Raw genomic sequence first — 16,997 nt, forward strand, 5'->3', positions numbered from 1 at the left:
TGAATGTCCTTGAGTGGCCCAGACTTGACCCCAATTGAACATCTCTGGAGAGATCTGAAAATGGCTGTGCACCAATGCTCCCTATCCAATCCGATGGAGCTTGAGAGGTTCTGCAAAGAGGAATGGGAGAAACTGTCCAAAAATAGGTGTGCCAAGCTTGTAGCATCATACTCAAAAAGACTTGAGACTGTAATTGGTGCTTCAGCAAAGTATTGAGCAAAAGCTGTGACTACTTCTGTATATGGTGATTTTTTTTTTCTTTTTGCAAAGATTTTAAACAAACTACTTTTACATTGTCATTATGAGGGTAACATTTGTAGAATTTTGAAAATAATGCATTGAATCCATTTTGGAATAAGGCTGTAACATAACAAAATGTGGAAAAAGTAAAAGCGCTGTGAATACTTTCTGGCTGCACTTTATATTGTGTATTAAATCCACTAAAACAATCTTTCCATCCAATAATATATTATGTATTAAATCCACTTACCCAACCATTCCACGCAATATTTTATTGTGTATTAAAACAAACACAATCTTTCCACCCAATAATATATTGTGACGCAACCAAAAGAAAACACAGGAGACACCAGAGAAAGTGTAGAACCATTTATACAAATATAACAGTATACAGTATCGGTTTCTGGCAGCCCTCATTTAGAAAATAAGTTAAGTTCTTTAACAAGCTCCAAGCCATCATGCATCTTGCACAGCAGTAACGGTGTACGGCCTGGTGTGAGCTGAGGTCCAGTAACAAACGTCGTCCATCTTCTCCAGAAGTTCAGACGGTAAGACTCAAAAATGGCTACTTCACGCTTTGTTTTTCAAAATGGCTGATTCTGTCAGTTTATATTTAAAAATGGCTGCTTCTGCCTGTCAAACAGTTCCGGTGAGACCTGATTGGAGGACAGTGGCTGGTGAAGAAGGAATTATATGGTTTTTAGGTCTGAATGTGGATGAGCACTCACAGCTGAGGGAACCGGAAGGGGAAAAATGTTTCCTTTTCAGTCAACATTTTTGTATTGTATTGTTTTTATATATTAAAAAATACTTTAATGCCTGCCTTATTTCTCACCAACAGATAAGCCAACGGTAAATGCAAATTCCAAAATTCAAGTATAAATAATATCTTTACTTTGACGATACACAGAAATGTACAATGCTGAGAAGGAATTTCAATGTAAACTTGCAGTTTGTATTTGCACATATTTTAAGATATTTCTAGCAAATCGACAAAGATGCAGGTAAGGTCAGTTCTTCCCCCATTAACAAAACAGATGGAATACTATATACATGTCATATTAACAAAATATACATGGAAATCTCTCGCACCCAGTTAGACTGGGGTCATAATAAAATAAATTTGTATGAAACGTAACTGTTCATTCAGACACCTTTTTACCCCTCGCGTATAACATTTTCCTATACAGCATTAAATATATATATTCATATATAACATTATTTTCCAGGAGGTTTGCGGTATAGGGGTTTGCATTGCCCTTGCCGGGACTCTGTTTTGCATAATTCCTGATGCAAGGTGTTTTTTTTTTTTTATTTTTTTGTGAAGACAATGAGGCAAAAATACAATTTTTTTCTTATATAATCGCCCTTGTCAGGGTTGTAATTTGTACAAATCTACAAAGCAAGGAAAAAAAAATGTTTCTGTACATAAAGAAATGTGTTGTTGATACAAAGTGACAAGTGTGAAATCTTGCATCCATGATAAAAATGAAGCCCCACAATGCACTGCAGGACATGTCAAGGGAAAGGCTGCCCCCCCACGTATCTGGAGAACGCAATGCCCAATATTGTACCATTGTGTCAGCACTCTGGCCCCGTGGCAGGTTCAGTCACCTCAATAAAAAGGAGAAGGGAGCTATTGATCCTTTTTCTCCACCGTGCCAGTAATTATTTTGGCAAATTTCTTTAGCTGTTCACTGGCTGAGTGTGATTCTAGCTGAAGCCGCTGGTTATTCTGTCGGAGATTGGCCACCTCCATCTGCAGAGCCTCTTTGTCCAGTTTCTCCTACAGACATACATGTGAAGGAGGATGGAGAGAATGAGAGATGAAATATAACATTCAGATTAAAGCTAAAGCGGTCACAAAGTGCTTCATGTAAACAGAGCTCGTCCACTTTTGCCACAGTGCTGGAATACAGCGAATATTATCTGCAGTGTATAGTCTTTTCAATATTTTTTTTAGCATGCCTTAATTTATATTATTCTCCAGAGCAAGCTGTCCAGCAGGTGTAACTACAGCGAGGCCTGGGGCAAACTATAATGCTGCCAGGGGTGTTTGGGCGGTTTCTTTATCTTGCTGACCGCAGTATAGCACTTTTACTGCTACAGGGAGGCAGCTCTGTGCAGGATCACGTATATATACATGTGATCCTGCACCTCCACCTGCAGGGGGCGCCGGCGGGCCACTTCTGCCATGATAATTCACAGCAGAAGCCGATCTACGGTGCCAGGCACTCCATGTCCTCTGGCAGCCGCCGGTAAACCACACGGAACCGGGATCTGCCTATGTCAACAAGGCAGATTGTTGTACTACATGCATACAGTTATAGAGGAATAGAGGGGGAGCCTTTCAATATTTGTTTCTCACAATTTTGCAGCAATATGATTTTATATTTCATACAAAATTCTCCTTCTAGGTTGTACGTGACCTCATAAAGGCCTCTGATCAGTTCATGGTATTCAATATCCTGGGCTGGCCATGTAATGCAGTGATACTAAAACAAAGTCTAAAAACAACTCCTGAATGATCAATGGGGTTTGTAAATAAACTACAGGAAGTTGGGGCTGTAAATCAGTTTCAGGATTAGGTGTTCCCAGAAAACAAAGATACAGGCTACCACTAACCATGGGATTCTACATGGCAGATGTGTGGCCTGATGTACACAAGCTTTCAATGTAAGCCCCGCATGTACTTCTATAATGGGTCTGACTGAAGGTTACCTTTAAAGTGGAAGTTCATCCAAAACCACATCTAACACTACACCTACTCACAGCCACATTCTAAAACGTATCCATCTAGCCCTGTAAAGAGATTGCTATACTTACCTGTTCTGCAGCCGCTCCCATCCGATCCAATCCCACACGGAGCTGTCAGCGGCGGCTACTATGTGGAGGCGTGTGCAGAGGAGGCAGCCGACAACGGAAGCCCCATAGTAAGTCTATGGGTGACGTCACTTCCTAGGCATTTCACAGCCGTTGTCGGCTTTCTCTCTGTACACAGCAGTCGCCATTGGGGACCGGATCGGCTGCAGAAAAGGTAGGTATAGCAATTTTTTCTTTACAGGGCTACATAGATTAGGTTTAGAATGTGGCTGAGAGTAGGTTTTGGCTGAACTTCTACGCTGAAGGATAACCGCAGTGTATTTTCAGTAACTACAGTTTTTAAGTTATAAGGCCCCATTCACACGGGCACCTCTGTCGGACGGACTCCAATGCTCAGCAGAGCAGAGACGGAATCAGTCTTGATCTCCTCTATGGAGAGATCGCGTGAAAATGGACCACCTGCCTGTCCGTTTTCATCCGATCATATCTGATCCGATCCGCCAGACGGATGAAAAATAGGACCACCATCTGTCTAGTTTTTGCAGACAGGATCGGATAGCGGCGGATGTCAGCGGACATGTCATCACTGTCATCGTCGCTCTATAGGGGTGAGTGGAGGGTCCAATCGTGTCAGCCTGCAAAACTGACAGGCGGACCTGATCGGTCAGCCTGTGTGAAAGGGGCCTTAGTATCTTATTAAACATAAATTTTTACTTAAAATTATTATTGTTACTTGGTGTTCTACATTTTGATTAAGGTATGCAGTATTGCATACAGATCTTTAACTACTCCCTCTAGTGGTCATTTGTATATTAGGGACTATGACTAGTTACCCGGGGATAGGTTCATTCAAAAGGTACAGTGAAGCAGTTCTACTTCTGCATGACTTATCAGGAAGTATATGGAATGATAAAATATGGCTGACACCGTGTATAAATGTTTATAGGCTATGCACACATATAAGCTATATAACATATGCATGCTGACATTCATAGTTTTCATTGTTAACGTCAAAGTATAACTAAGAACATTTTTGGATAATGATATTAAAATTATTATTAAAATAATAATTTTACTGAGGGTAATAGAATACCTGTCAGGTTTTTATTGCTGTCTGTTGTCCTGATTACCTATGCCACTGTGAAAGTCAGAGTAAATCCAAATCTTTGAGTTGACGCCAGAAGAGGAATAGAGGGGAGCCTTCTAATATTTGTTCTTGTAACAAGTGTGATTCCCTTCACATTGGGAAGATACAGGAAGGGACCGCAACTGAAGGAAAATCACCCTTGTGAAACACAGATGGTATACCCATAGTGTGGCTTTAACCCTCCCTTATGCTATTCAAAATGACAAAGTTTTGGCTTTATATATATTTCAAAGCTTATCACAATCATATTTAAGTCCATGCACACGGCTGTGTTGTGATCCATATCCCCCCACTTACGGAACTAAAGGCAAAAATACTAATCTTAGTGCCAACAGTCTGGCGCCCTCACTGGCCTTGACATCTTCTCGCCCGCCCCCCGAATTCTTCCAGGTGCCAGTCTTCAGCCAGTGCGGGATGACGTCACTCCCCAGCATGCACAGGAGTGCAGTCATCCCGGTACACAGGCAGTGTGCTGGAATGTACACTGTGCTGCCTGTGCACGGCTCATTGTACATTCTACAAGGGTTTGTGAAAAGCAGTGTATTTTATTTCTGAAGAGACATTGCACTCTACCTTATGACCGGTCCCAATGCCTGTGTCCCTGAACTTTGCTCTTTTGCGGAGATTCAGCTGCTGGCAGAACCTGCAGTAAAATGGCCGACCAGTGGAATCCCAGCTTGCAGCGGGAAATACAGGTACCCGACACACCAGGAAGTGTTGGATGCTAAAGTCTCTGCCAGTGACTGCAGCTCAGAAAGAGATGGAAGATCCAAGGCCCGGGCGTTGGGACAGGTAAGGATTGGTGTTCTGCACAGTTTTCTTTGCGCTCTCTTAATTTTTTTCAACAGCGTCACTTTAAGGACATTTCTCTCAACATAATCAGGTTCAACAAACTACCTGATTTGTTAATAAAATGTGCAGGACAATCATGACTTCCAGGTCTGTTACTAAGCAACTAATGGTGTGAAATGAGAGCTCTGCCTGTCACCGTGAGATTGCAGAACCTGCCTTGGCTTCTTTTTGTGTAAACAAGTGTTTATTAACATTTAACTTGCACAGGCTTACGAAACTAGAAACTGTATTGGACACCAGTATAACGTACACAATAAAGCCAGGATTGCGGTGTCCTGGGATCCTTATATTTAAACAGGAGGAAATAGTTCCTATACAAACCAGACGACAGGGATGGGGATGAGGTTCGAGTTGTGGTAATGAAGGAAGAAAAAAGGGAAAAGAGAGAGATGAGTGACAAAGAGGGCACTGCCTTTTACTTAGAAGAATAACAGCCAAATGCAAACTCACAGAAATATAAAATCAATGAGCTTATCTGCAGTCATGCCACCTTGTATGGAAGCCGCCCATCAGAAGAGCTGCTTGTGACAGCAAACAGCGTGTTGTCAGTGCGGAAACCAAGTCCAATGTTCCAGGAAGTGAGGAGAGCCACTGTGATGTCACACCTTTGGGCTGGCTGGTTACTATGGTAATGCATTTCGGAACTCCTAAGGGTTCCTTTCTCAAACCATAGGCCAGCAGGAGTTAGTCAATAGGAGCTTCACAAGCAGCTCTTCTGGTGGACGGCCTCCATCCAATGTGGCATGGCTGCACAGAATCTCTTTAATTTTATATTTTTGCCAGTTTGGAGTTGGCTTTTTAGTCATAATAAACCCATTGATGCTGCACTTAGCTGGCGCCCCCTTGTGCTCCTCTTTTTAATTTCAGAGATTTGTTCCCGTCTCCGGTGGAACTGCCTATTGAAGTACATCACCCTTCCTATGGAACATTTTATAAAGTACCTATGCTACACAAGCGCATCTTTACATTTATCTAGGGGGGTAGAGGCTTACTCATATGGATAGTGCATTAGCATTTGTTTGCGCCACAATTTCATTTGTTGTTTTTGCATATTCTAGGAGGCCAAAATCGTGCTGGAATCACACCAAAAGCAGTACAGGAACCTTTTTAAAAATTGCACTGTGCTAAGTTGCATTGATGTGAACGGGCACCATTGAAATGAATGTGATTTCCATTGTCATGCAATTCTGTGCGACTCAAGTCACATTTGAAATCAGACTAGTGTGAATGGAACCTTCAGGTTAATCCTAGATGTATTCTTCGGATTCTAGGTGTTTAGTATAGATTTGAATGCATCTGTGGTACAGTATATGGTCCAGCCTGACCATGTCTGTAAATAGGGATCCCTGCAGAAATTGTTGCTCACCATCAGATACTCTAGGTAAATAACATTCTTCATCATGGAGGTCCAGGTAAAACAAAGAGGGTGTCTCTGTGGACTTCCAATACCTAGATATTGTGGCTTGAGCTGCTGGAAGGCAATGTTCAAGCATGTCAGCTGTGTTAGGATTCGTGAATCCTGGGAGCATGGACAATACTGCAGCTTAAAGTGGAGCTTTTGTCATAAAATTAAGCCCTGCTCGATAACTTCAGGCTGTCCCCTTTTGCAGGTATAGCTCTATCTAAAACATTAAAAGTAAGGTCCTATACCAGGGGGTCTCCAAACGTTCTAAACAAAAGGCCAGTTTACTGTCCTCCAGACTTTAGGGGGGCCATTGGAAGTATAAATTGTCCCAGCGTCAGTGGGATTCAACAATACATCTTTGGTATTAGGGAGACGAATAGTGCCCCATCGTTGGTGTCAGTGGGAGGAATAGTGCCCCATCAATGGGAGAATAGTGGGGATGCTTTACTAAATCTGGAGAGCGCCAAATCTGGTGCTTCCAGTGTTTTTTTTTCCCCAAAGCTTACCGTATATACTCGAGTATAAGCCGACCCGAATATAAGCCGAGGCACCTAATTTTACCACAAAAAACTGGGAAAACTTATTGACTTGAGTATAAGCCTAGGGTGAGAAATGCGCAGCTACTGTAAGTGGAAAAGAGGGTCAACAATGCCAATTTGCAGCCTTACTGTGCCCATTTGCAGCCTCAGTGTGCCCATTTGCAGCCATAGGTCCCCCGAACTTCAAACTAGGTAGTTAAGGGTTCCTAGATGCCCCCTAGCTGCAGCCAAAATTTGGGGTCTCTGGACCCAAAGGGTCCCGTAATGACATTGCTGCAGATGGACACAGTTGACCAAATTTGGGGCCCCGTATCTCAGGGCCACTTGGAGCTAGGAACCCCAAATTTGGTGTGCAAACCCAGTGGAACAACATATCCAAAGCTGGGGTTCCTAGCACCAAGTGGCCCCGAGATACGGGGCCCCAAAGTCAGTTTGGAAAATGTCAAGCACTTTTCTGCAGCAGAGAATGACATTTTTCAATCCGAATTTGGGGCCCTGTATCTCGGAGCCACTTGGTGCTAGGAACCCCAGCTTTGGATATGCTGTAGTGCTAGTTCCACTGGGTTTGCACACCAATTTGGGGTTCCTAGCACCAAGTGGCCCCAAGATACGGGGCCCCAAAGTCGGTTTGGAAAATGTCATTCTCTGCTGCAGAAAAGTGCTTGACTCGAGTATAAGCCGAGGGGGGCATTTTCAGCACAAAAAAATGTGCTGAAAAACTTGGCTTATACTCGAGTATATACGGTAATTGAACAAGCTGAAGTTAGAGGCTGATTGGCTACCATGTACAGCTGCACCAGATTTTACACTCTCCAGTTTTAGTATCAACCTCAGTATCAGTGGAAGAAAAAGTTCCTCAAGGGCCGGATAACAGCAAAGGGCCGCAGTCTGGAGACCCCTGACCTATACTGTTCAAAAATCCAGTAATATACGGTCTCACCTTGCCAATGCTAAGTTGCTCTCCATTTTTGGAATTTTGTCAAAAAATCTGAGCCACTAGAGGCCAATCTGCTGACAGCCTAAAGATTTACTGCTGCTCGAGGGCTCTGGGCTTCAGGAAAATGGCAGCTTTTGGCAAAAAGAAACAGGAGCAATGCTGGAAGCAATTTGCAGCACACACTAATTTTGGTAGTCTAATTTTAAATGTTGAATTTGTGTTCCTTGCTATAGAACATTATTTTTTTTATCAAGTTGTTATGGGTAAAGTATCACTTTAAGGTGATCCAGTAAGGATTGTATACTGCATCTTGTGCTTTAACCCATCACAGCTCCACCATATATGGAGGTGAGCTCATTTTGATTGTAAACATTGTTGGCAAATATCAGGGGAAGAGGGGAACAGGCGCTGTAGAGTAACAGGTCATCTATACCAGTGATGGAGTATTTAATAGTTTTTCTGCAAATGATTCGATGTGGAGAGAGTGCGAGTCAACATGAACACCTTGGACCCCTCCTCTCTTTTGAGAAGCCTCGCCCGTTGCCCCTCCATTCTGCTATAAATGGAACTCGCATTGCAGGCCATACCTCACAAAAGAGCATATAATGAGAGGAGCATCTGAATAAGCCCTCCTTACAGAGGTTCTCACACTGTAGAAGGAAGCTTTAGGTTTCACGGACCTGAGATTTGGGTCTGATAATTGATTTGCTTGGTATCAATCTCTTGCATTAGTTTGGCAGTTATTACTGAGATCTGTATGGTGGGTTTGTTGGGGTGGAATCAATATATGTTGCGTCTGGATATCTGAAGGTCAAGAGAAATTATGTTTTTGTAAAAGATGGGAGCAAAAGGTCCAGGTCTAGTAGAGAGCATAGACTTTTGACCATCCCATTATTTGGGTAAAGGAATAGATAGGAAGAAGAGTGTTGGCTGGAGGTGTATGAGTTGGTTGCAGACATGGCAATGTTTTTTAGAGGAAAAAGAAGAAATGTTGCTCTCTAAGACTACAAGGAATTTGTGATGTTTTGCATAAAACCAGTCCAGTAAGTGTATGGGCAATGCTGATATAGGGCAAAATCTGGTAAGCCTGCACCATCTGCTTAGTTATGGTCACAGTGTGAATCCTTATCTAAAAGAGGTTTATGTCCCCAAATACATTTTTATAGCTGCGGTTCTAAAGTGTTCACTGCTTTGGCTTTTTAAAGCTTTCTGACAATGACGTGGCAATACGTGTGCAGTGGAAACTGTTTACCCTCTTTTATGGAGAAAAGAATTAACAGATTTGCCAATATGTTGGACAAACTGTTTTCTTTCATCAATACGGTTAACACAACCTCTCCTCTATGACCAGATCACCGCAGGCCTTGTCTGAACAAATAGAACATTTATTTATTGATCTGGTTCAGGACTACGGAGCATACGACTGAACAGAAGAAAGCTCTATCCTTACCTTCTGCAGGTCCGTGTGAAGTTGTTTCAGCATTACTTCCAGTTGCATAACCTTCCCGGTGAGGTCTGGAGGCAATTCATCACTGGAGAGACATAAATATAGTATTATAAAAAATAATAATATATAAATGTCTTTACAAAGAAGTAAACAGGGAAGGACATAGGCATCAGAGGGTGACATGTATTTTTTAGAAAGACTGGAAAAGACCACCAATTTTTTTTTTTTCTACGTTTTTAAAAATCAGTTACACAACTTTTGTGAAATTGTATGACCAACACAAATATCAAGAAACAGAATGTTTACATTAGCAATTGTCAGAAAGCTTTTTAATCTAGAAAATATGGTACCGCTAAGCTTTTCTAAAGATGTCTCGTTTTTTTCAATTTTGTCCATATTTTCTTTACTTTATAAAGCATTGTTCTATTCTCTTCTTTTTGTGGAAAATTGATAAAAAAAACATTTGAAATAGAAAATCAGCTTTGTGTACCACACTTTCTCTTTATAGTTTATCTTCTAAGATCTTAGATATACTACAGTGCTCAGCATACATGAGTACACCTCAACAGATTTCCCAGAAAAACTTAACTTTCCTTTCAGAATCAACATTTTCTATGGGACACTATACTACAAAATACTCCCACAAATGCAGTTGATTGCAACCAAGATTTGTTCATTTGCACACACAAAAAAAGTATTTTTCCTAACAAATTCATTCAAGACCATGTTGCAAAAATGAATACACCCCAATGAAATTCTTAGGAGTAAAGCTAAATTTTAGACAACAAAATCCTAATTAACAAGAATCCAACCACAGGCGAGTCTAATTATTCATTAAACAGGTGTCCAGCAGACTGGTGCTTATAAAAAAAGCGTTACTTAACAAAGAAAACCCCTTCCCATTTCATGCTGTCAGCAATGGCACCACATGAAAAAAAAATGTCACAAGGCGTGAGAGGGAAAATTTGTGTGTGCTAAAAGTGGTGATTTAGGGGATTTGGGTTGGAAGGGGGGGTGGGGAGAAGATGATTTGTGCTAGGAGGGGGGATTGAGGGGAAAATGTTGTACTAGGAGGAGAAATTTATTTTTAGTATAGAAATTTGCACTGGGGTTTTTTTTTTTTTTTGGCAGGGGGGCTCATTTGAGCTTTGGGGGTAAAAATTTGTGCTTGAAGGGGGGATTTCAGAAGGAGGGCGGATTTGTACTGGAAAGGGGGGGGGGATTTTTGATGACACATAATGGTCATACATCTTGGGGGGGTGGCGCGCAGTTTGATCTACCAGTTAATCTTATGCAGGGATTTTGGTTTTCTGCATAATATTAATATATATATATATATACATATATATATATATATATATATATATATATATATATATATATATATATATTTTTTTTTAAGATCGAGTTGCTTTTAGTAAAATATGTAAAGTAAAGCCATAAGCAGGTTCGACAATTACCGGATTTGTTAACAAAGTGAACAGGACAATTGTGACTGCTAGGTCTGTTACTAAGCAACTAATGGTGCAAAATGACACTTCTGTCTGTCACCGTGTGGTTGAGGACCTACCTTGGCTTTTTTTTAAGCTGGCTGACAATTACATACCAACACGCATGCGAGGAAAAGAATCTAACCCTTTCTATGGAAGGAAAGGGCACTTTAACAATCACAGATTGATGCTGGAAAATCTCAGCTTCCTGTGATCATTCAGGTTCATATGTCCCCCCTCTATCTCCAAATGGCCACATTCCTTGTCTGAACTGGTAAAACATTATGGATTTTGGTCAAGGGATTGCAAGTCCGAGGAATTTTTGTAAATAAGGGCCTTTCATGCTCCAGCAATGCTGTCTCACTAAACACAAACTCAGCTGCTGAATCTTCGTACCCGGAGGTGGGGGTGCTGCGGGGTGTGTGCACCCTCTCTAAGCTCAGGTGTGCAGTGCCTCCGCTCTGTACTGGACTCAGGGCAACTTCGTTCAGGGAGAACAGCGAGGCAGCTCTCTGCACTGCAAGAGAAAAAAAAAAAGCATTAATGGGATTCTGTCACAGGAAACACACACGTTTACATTATCTTTCATCTCACACCGACCAATAAGGCGACTTGTTCTCAAAAGAGTAAATTGAGAATATACAGTCATCCATAGCAGCAAGTAGCCAAAAAAATAAGTTTTGAAACAGTCTTGGTCTGGGTTTCCATATATGCGGCTGTGGTTTTAGCGTGGGAGTGCGGTGCAGTTCTGTTCACCGGTTTAGGTGCAATTCCGTTGCAAAATTTTTAACTGAAATTTGCACCTAAACTGGACTGAAAAACGCACAGGACTCTTTACAAAACCGCACCGCGGATGCCCTGCACATGTGTGAACTGGCTGCTTTGAGAAGGCTGCCGGTTCACATGTTATGTGAATCGGACGCTGTTCAAAACGCTTCCGATTCCCATAACATGCAGACAGAGCCTTAGGCATTCTGTGTGAGAACCACTTAAAGTGATTGTAAAGCATGTTTTTTTTTGTTTTTTTACAAAAATAAACTTATCTGTACTTACCTGCTCTGTGTATTGGTTTTATACAGGGCAGCCCTGAATTCTCCTCTTCTCGGGTCCCCCCGCCGGTGCTCCTGGCTCTCCACCCTGCTCCAAGCTGCCTTCCTTGGGGGCACTCATGCGTGCTAGACCCTGAGTCGGGCTGTTTGCATCTATTCAAATAAACAGCCCCGCTCAGTCCCACCCCCAGCTTACAGCCTTTGACTGACAGCAGCAGGAGCCAATAGTTCCCTCTGCTCTCAGCCAAGCCTGTGGGAGCGGGGAGAGGGGAGAAGAGCTGCTGCAGATGTGCACAGCGTTGGACCGAGATCGGGATCAGGTGAATATTTATGGGAGGTACTATTAAAAGGTTTTTACCGTAATGCAGAGAATGCATTAAGATAAAAAAATCTTTTACTTTTACAACCCCTTTAAAATATCCCGTTCCCTTTGCCATACTGCAGTGGGAAGAACTTTTGCTGGGAAGTACAGATGAGGCAATTCTTCCCATCATATATAAAGTCCATTCTAGCTAATGTCCGTGTGTAGGTTGCGGAATAAAATGACGTTTCTTGATTATTGATATATGGGGCTCTCTCATTATAACTTTACACTACAATGAGGAAAGAACCAATATGGACTATAACATAAAGCCACAATAACCAATTCAATACATTTGCTCCTTCCTACAATAAACTGAAATCTGATTGGCTGGTATTCTGCACAATCGTATGAAGTGCATGTGTTTGCAGTATGAAAAAAAGGAAGCACTCATAAATCTTCCAAAATGACATATTTACCTTCAAAGGCCTTGGCTGCACATACAAGACTAGACCACTCTAATCCAGCGGCAGTGTCTGGCAGTGGCATCATTCCTGGGTCTATGTGTCTGGAGCTGGAGTCCCGGATCTCAGAGAGTGAGAGCTCAGAGGAAGAGATGGCGGCTGCAAAGAACAGACATCAACAACTCTTATTCTATTGTGACATTTACTTATACTATCGCTAACTGCATCCTTCACATAAGTGGTAACACTACAGATAACAGCACCGAGATACATGTGAGAGATCCCAAATTTACAGAGTGCAGGTGACAATTCGTCACTTACTGAAATTTGCTGACAAACAGAAAACAGAACTTCTTGTCAGATATATTACAGGAAAAAGAACTGACACTGCTATCAGTAGGTTCACTAAAGCCGGCCATAGATGGATCGAATTTTGGCCAGTCCAGCAGGGAACCTGCCGAGATTTGATCCATCTATGGGCAGGCTGACTGTACCCAAGTCTAACTTGGGTACAACCAGCATGTTGGATTTTTAGCATGCAGCTAATGCCAGTGGCTGTAGCCGCTGGCAGTAATCATTGTGCTCTCTCGTCAGGGACGGCGCCGCAAAGAGAACATAATAGTTCACACACAGGTCGATAAACCAAAACAATGGAATAGGTGGACCCATCTATCTATGCATTCCTTCTGTATCCAATCAGGCAGGCTCTTGTACTACATCAGGGATGTCAAACCCACAGCCCCAGAGAGTTTAGCATGCACCCTCGGCCCGTCTGGAGAGACACCGGGGATGCAATGCAAACATGGCAGCCTACATCGACAAGCCAGGCAAATGCATGCCTGGAGGGATGCTGGGAATGCCACGCAAACATAGTTGATGAATGCGCTAATGAGGTCAGCTGGTGAACTCCTTCCTGTGTCTTAACAGTTTTCACATCCCAAATCTACATACAAGAAAGTTATAAACTTTTCAATAGAACACACCAGGGCTGAGGTAAGGCCTTGTTCTAAAAATCATAGAAAGCTTTTATTTTTCTGCAACCGAGGAACATTAATGGTATATTGGTACATAGGGAAGCTGGAATTTAGAAAAAAATAGTGAGCTAAGTGAAAATTCACCTTGCAATTTAACAGCCTGTCAATAACCACAGTCTATTACAAACAATGTATTGATCAGAAACTGATTATTATTTATTGTATTGATTAATCAATTTTTTTTTTCAATGTGTATAATTGTCAGCAACTCCTCTAATAATTATGATTTATCAGAAGGGCACATTTTAGACAACAGTCTCTCACAATTTTTTTTAGAAGCTTTTTGCTGCTGCTGAGAATTAACTGAACAGTCTGCTGTTGAAAGTGCAGATAGTACCAGGAATGCATTGCAGCGCAGCAATAATCTGAACTGAGGTGGGACATCAAAATGAACATGTTGAACATCTGGTATTAGAAATATCTTTGTATAAGGCAACACATATGCATTTCTGAAGGTTTCCACAACTGTCTGAGACAGAATTGGACATTGTGGAACTGCAAAATAATGGACCATCACTTAGAATTGAACAAGCGACATTAGTAGTGACTTTGGGAAACCAAAGTGATCAGTCATAAATGATTTCAGATACAAGGTTGAGTGGGCACCAATACCACATAGTCTGCCTGTACATGTGCTGGTCTAAACCAGTCATACATTACACCTGTGCACTGGTTTATTCAGTAAGGCTGGCCATACATTATACAATTAACCTTTAGATTTACCAAAACCATATAATATGAGGCCAAACCTAAACACTTTTAATTTGTATGCAATCAGGCAGGACCCTGCACTACATAGTTGAAGGTAAATCTAAAGGAAATTGAAGACAATTATAAAATGTATGGGCAGCTTAAGTTAATGCAAAGTACAAGACCCCACAGAAACCTATAAGATATTATTTTACAGTCAAATCAGCTTTAGATTTCTGACTGGTTCCTATGGATTACTACATTTTGTCATCTCTGCATGATGCTTATCGAATATGCCAACAATTAGAAGTAAATTAAACAGCTCTAAAACACAGCAAATTTTACCAGATTTCTCTGGCATGCTGGACTGGTGCTGCCGGCGGCCTGGAAGGGTACTAGATGGGTATGGATTGGCGAAAATTTCATCACTGCCCATAGCTGAAGAGCAGGCAAATCCGGCATCTCTACGGCCACTGCACAGGCTCTCATCTGATAGTGTTCTGTGTAAGGTCTTCTGTGGTGACTGGAGGAAACAAGAAAAGCAGAGCAGAGATTACACATTCAGAAATGCATTACACTACAGCTGAGATGAAAGGTGCTTGAATTTCAACAAGTCCACATGAAAATCAACTCCAACTTTTAAGAGCCTGTCACAGGATTAAAGGTAAGGCTGGGGATAGAGAGAGAGGAGTTAAAATGACAAGGATGATACCAGCCTACCTACTGAATGGTTCCATTGTCCTTCCTGACATTCACCTTCTACACCTGGCTATTATTCCAACTAATACCAATATCTGCATGGCTCTGAACCTGAGGGCCATACCACACTGGACCTTGGGGAGAAGAGGGGCTGAATGGCAAAGAACTATGTAACTGGAGGCTGTAGTTTAACACATATCCATTTGGAAACATTTTATGAATCTGCAAGGTTAATGTCAATCACAGCCAGAGAACCAATGAGGAGAGAATGGGGGCGGGGACAAGCCGCAGCTCTGTGGGTCTTGTGGACGCAGCATAGAGCGGGGCTTGGGAGCGAGTACGCAAGATTGCCCCCATAGCAAGCAGAATTTACTATCTGTCTTTTAAAGAGACTAGATATTACTGTGTATAAGCTATCCATTAGGGCAGTGGTCTCCAAACTATGGCCCTTTGCTTGCCTTTATCCGGCCCTTGGGGCACTATTCCTTCCACTGACGCCATCAACAGGGCATAATTCCTTTTACTGATACCAACAATGGGGCACTATTTTTCCTACCGACAACAATGGCATGGCATTATTTTTCTCACTGACACCAATGATGGGACACTATTCCTTCCTCTGATACCAACAATGGGACAATATTCCTCCCATGCATACAAATGATGGGACATTGTTTACTCCCACTGATGCCAGGGCATTTTCTACTCTCACTAGCCACAGTCCGGCCCCCTCAAAGTCTAAAGGGCCAGAAACAGGCCCTTTGTCTAAAGTTTGGAGACCCCAACATTAGAGGATGACAGCTGTGCTCCCCTGAGCAGTGACACCAGTGGGACTCGGCCATTAACCAAAGCCAACTCATCTAATCCAAACAGGAAACTACCGGGAGAGCAACAAGGTGCCTGCCACTGCTGACCCTATCCATTAAAAAAAAACTGTATGCCTGGCTGTGGTGTCTCAATACATAAAACTTAAAAAAAAAAAAAAAAGCACATAAATAAGGACTTTTAACATTACTGGTTTTCTGATGGGCTTGTGGGTCCAGTGACCCAAAGCAGTGGATCATAATGAAATCGAAGTAAACAGAATTTTTAGAAGGAAGGCAGCAACTGCATTGAATTTATTTAAAGCTAAACTTGAGTTTAAAAAACGGGGAAAGTGTTTAATGCAACTATTGATTCATTAGGACCAAGTGTACTTTTACATATGGCTAGCACAAGTACCTGAATCTGTCTTTATGATAAACCTCAAACAAACTGCACTCTGGAAACTGAAAGGCTGTACTACAATCCAGAATCTATTGCATTAGGCAGTTCTATCAACTCTAACACTAGAAACTTGCTGACAGGTAGAGGGAGAAGAGCAGTGACAACATTAGTGTGATGAAGTTTCTTTACAGTTTAATTAATCAAGTTTCCCCAGGTAGACATCCTTGACTTTTGGTTGTTATACCAGGATGAAGCTTGCAGCTACAGGCATCATCCCAGTATCTTTTTCTTTCAGCCAGCGATTTCCTTTTATGAAAAAGCCATCCTAACGGCTAATTGGGCGACGGATTGCTTTTGCAGGCAGCAGGAGGTAACGTTCTTCCCCCTTACGCTGCCCACCGGCACCTCTCCAGGCCCTCCCGTACGATTGGGGAAGCCTGGGATCCGATCCAGAGGTGCCGCCGGGTTATCATAGAGCTGGCCATAAACCAGATGTTCCCCGGCCATCTCTATGGTCCTGGAAGACCGAAAGTGAGGTCCTGACTTTACTTCCGGTGGCACTGCCATTTTTTGTTCTGGATAGCATGAGATCAATGTTTTGATTTAATTTGTTTTTTTGATCTCATGCTTTCCAGGGTAGAGGAGAGATGTGGGATCTTATAGATCTTTTAAAG

The 16,997-nt window shown here is 42.1% G+C and overlaps 1 protein-coding gene across 4 annotated transcripts in view; it reads right to left on the minus strand.

Annotated features, from left to right (window-relative positions):
* Nucleotides 1–594: 594 nt before the first annotated feature.
* The window catches only part of SIPA1L3 (signal induced proliferation associated 1 like 3), a 290,975-nt gene continuing 274,572 nt past the window's right edge, over nucleotides 595–16,997 (minus strand). For all 4 annotated transcript variants that reach the window (XM_073598491.1, XM_073598488.1, XM_073598490.1 and 1 more), the window contains 5 exons: nucleotides 14,764–14,941; nucleotides 12,710–12,853; nucleotides 11,277–11,397; nucleotides 9,394–9,475; nucleotides 595–2,026 (listed from right to left, as the gene is read on the minus strand). In XM_073598491.1, the coding sequence (XP_073454592.1) occupies nucleotides 1,877–2,026; nucleotides 9,394–9,475; nucleotides 11,277–11,397; nucleotides 12,710–12,853; nucleotides 14,764–14,941 (675 nt within the window). In that variant the 3' untranslated portion in view covers nucleotides 595–1,876. The remainder of the gene's footprint in view (nucleotides 2,027–9,393; nucleotides 9,476–11,276; nucleotides 11,398–12,709; nucleotides 12,854–14,763; nucleotides 14,942–16,997) is intronic.

This window comes from Aquarana catesbeiana, linkage group LG09, assembly GCF_042186555.1.
Source record: "Aquarana catesbeiana isolate 2022-GZ linkage group LG09, ASM4218655v1, whole genome shotgun sequence".
In the NCBI taxonomy this organism is placed as follows: domain Eukaryota; kingdom Metazoa; phylum Chordata; class Amphibia; order Anura; family Ranidae; genus Aquarana; species Aquarana catesbeiana.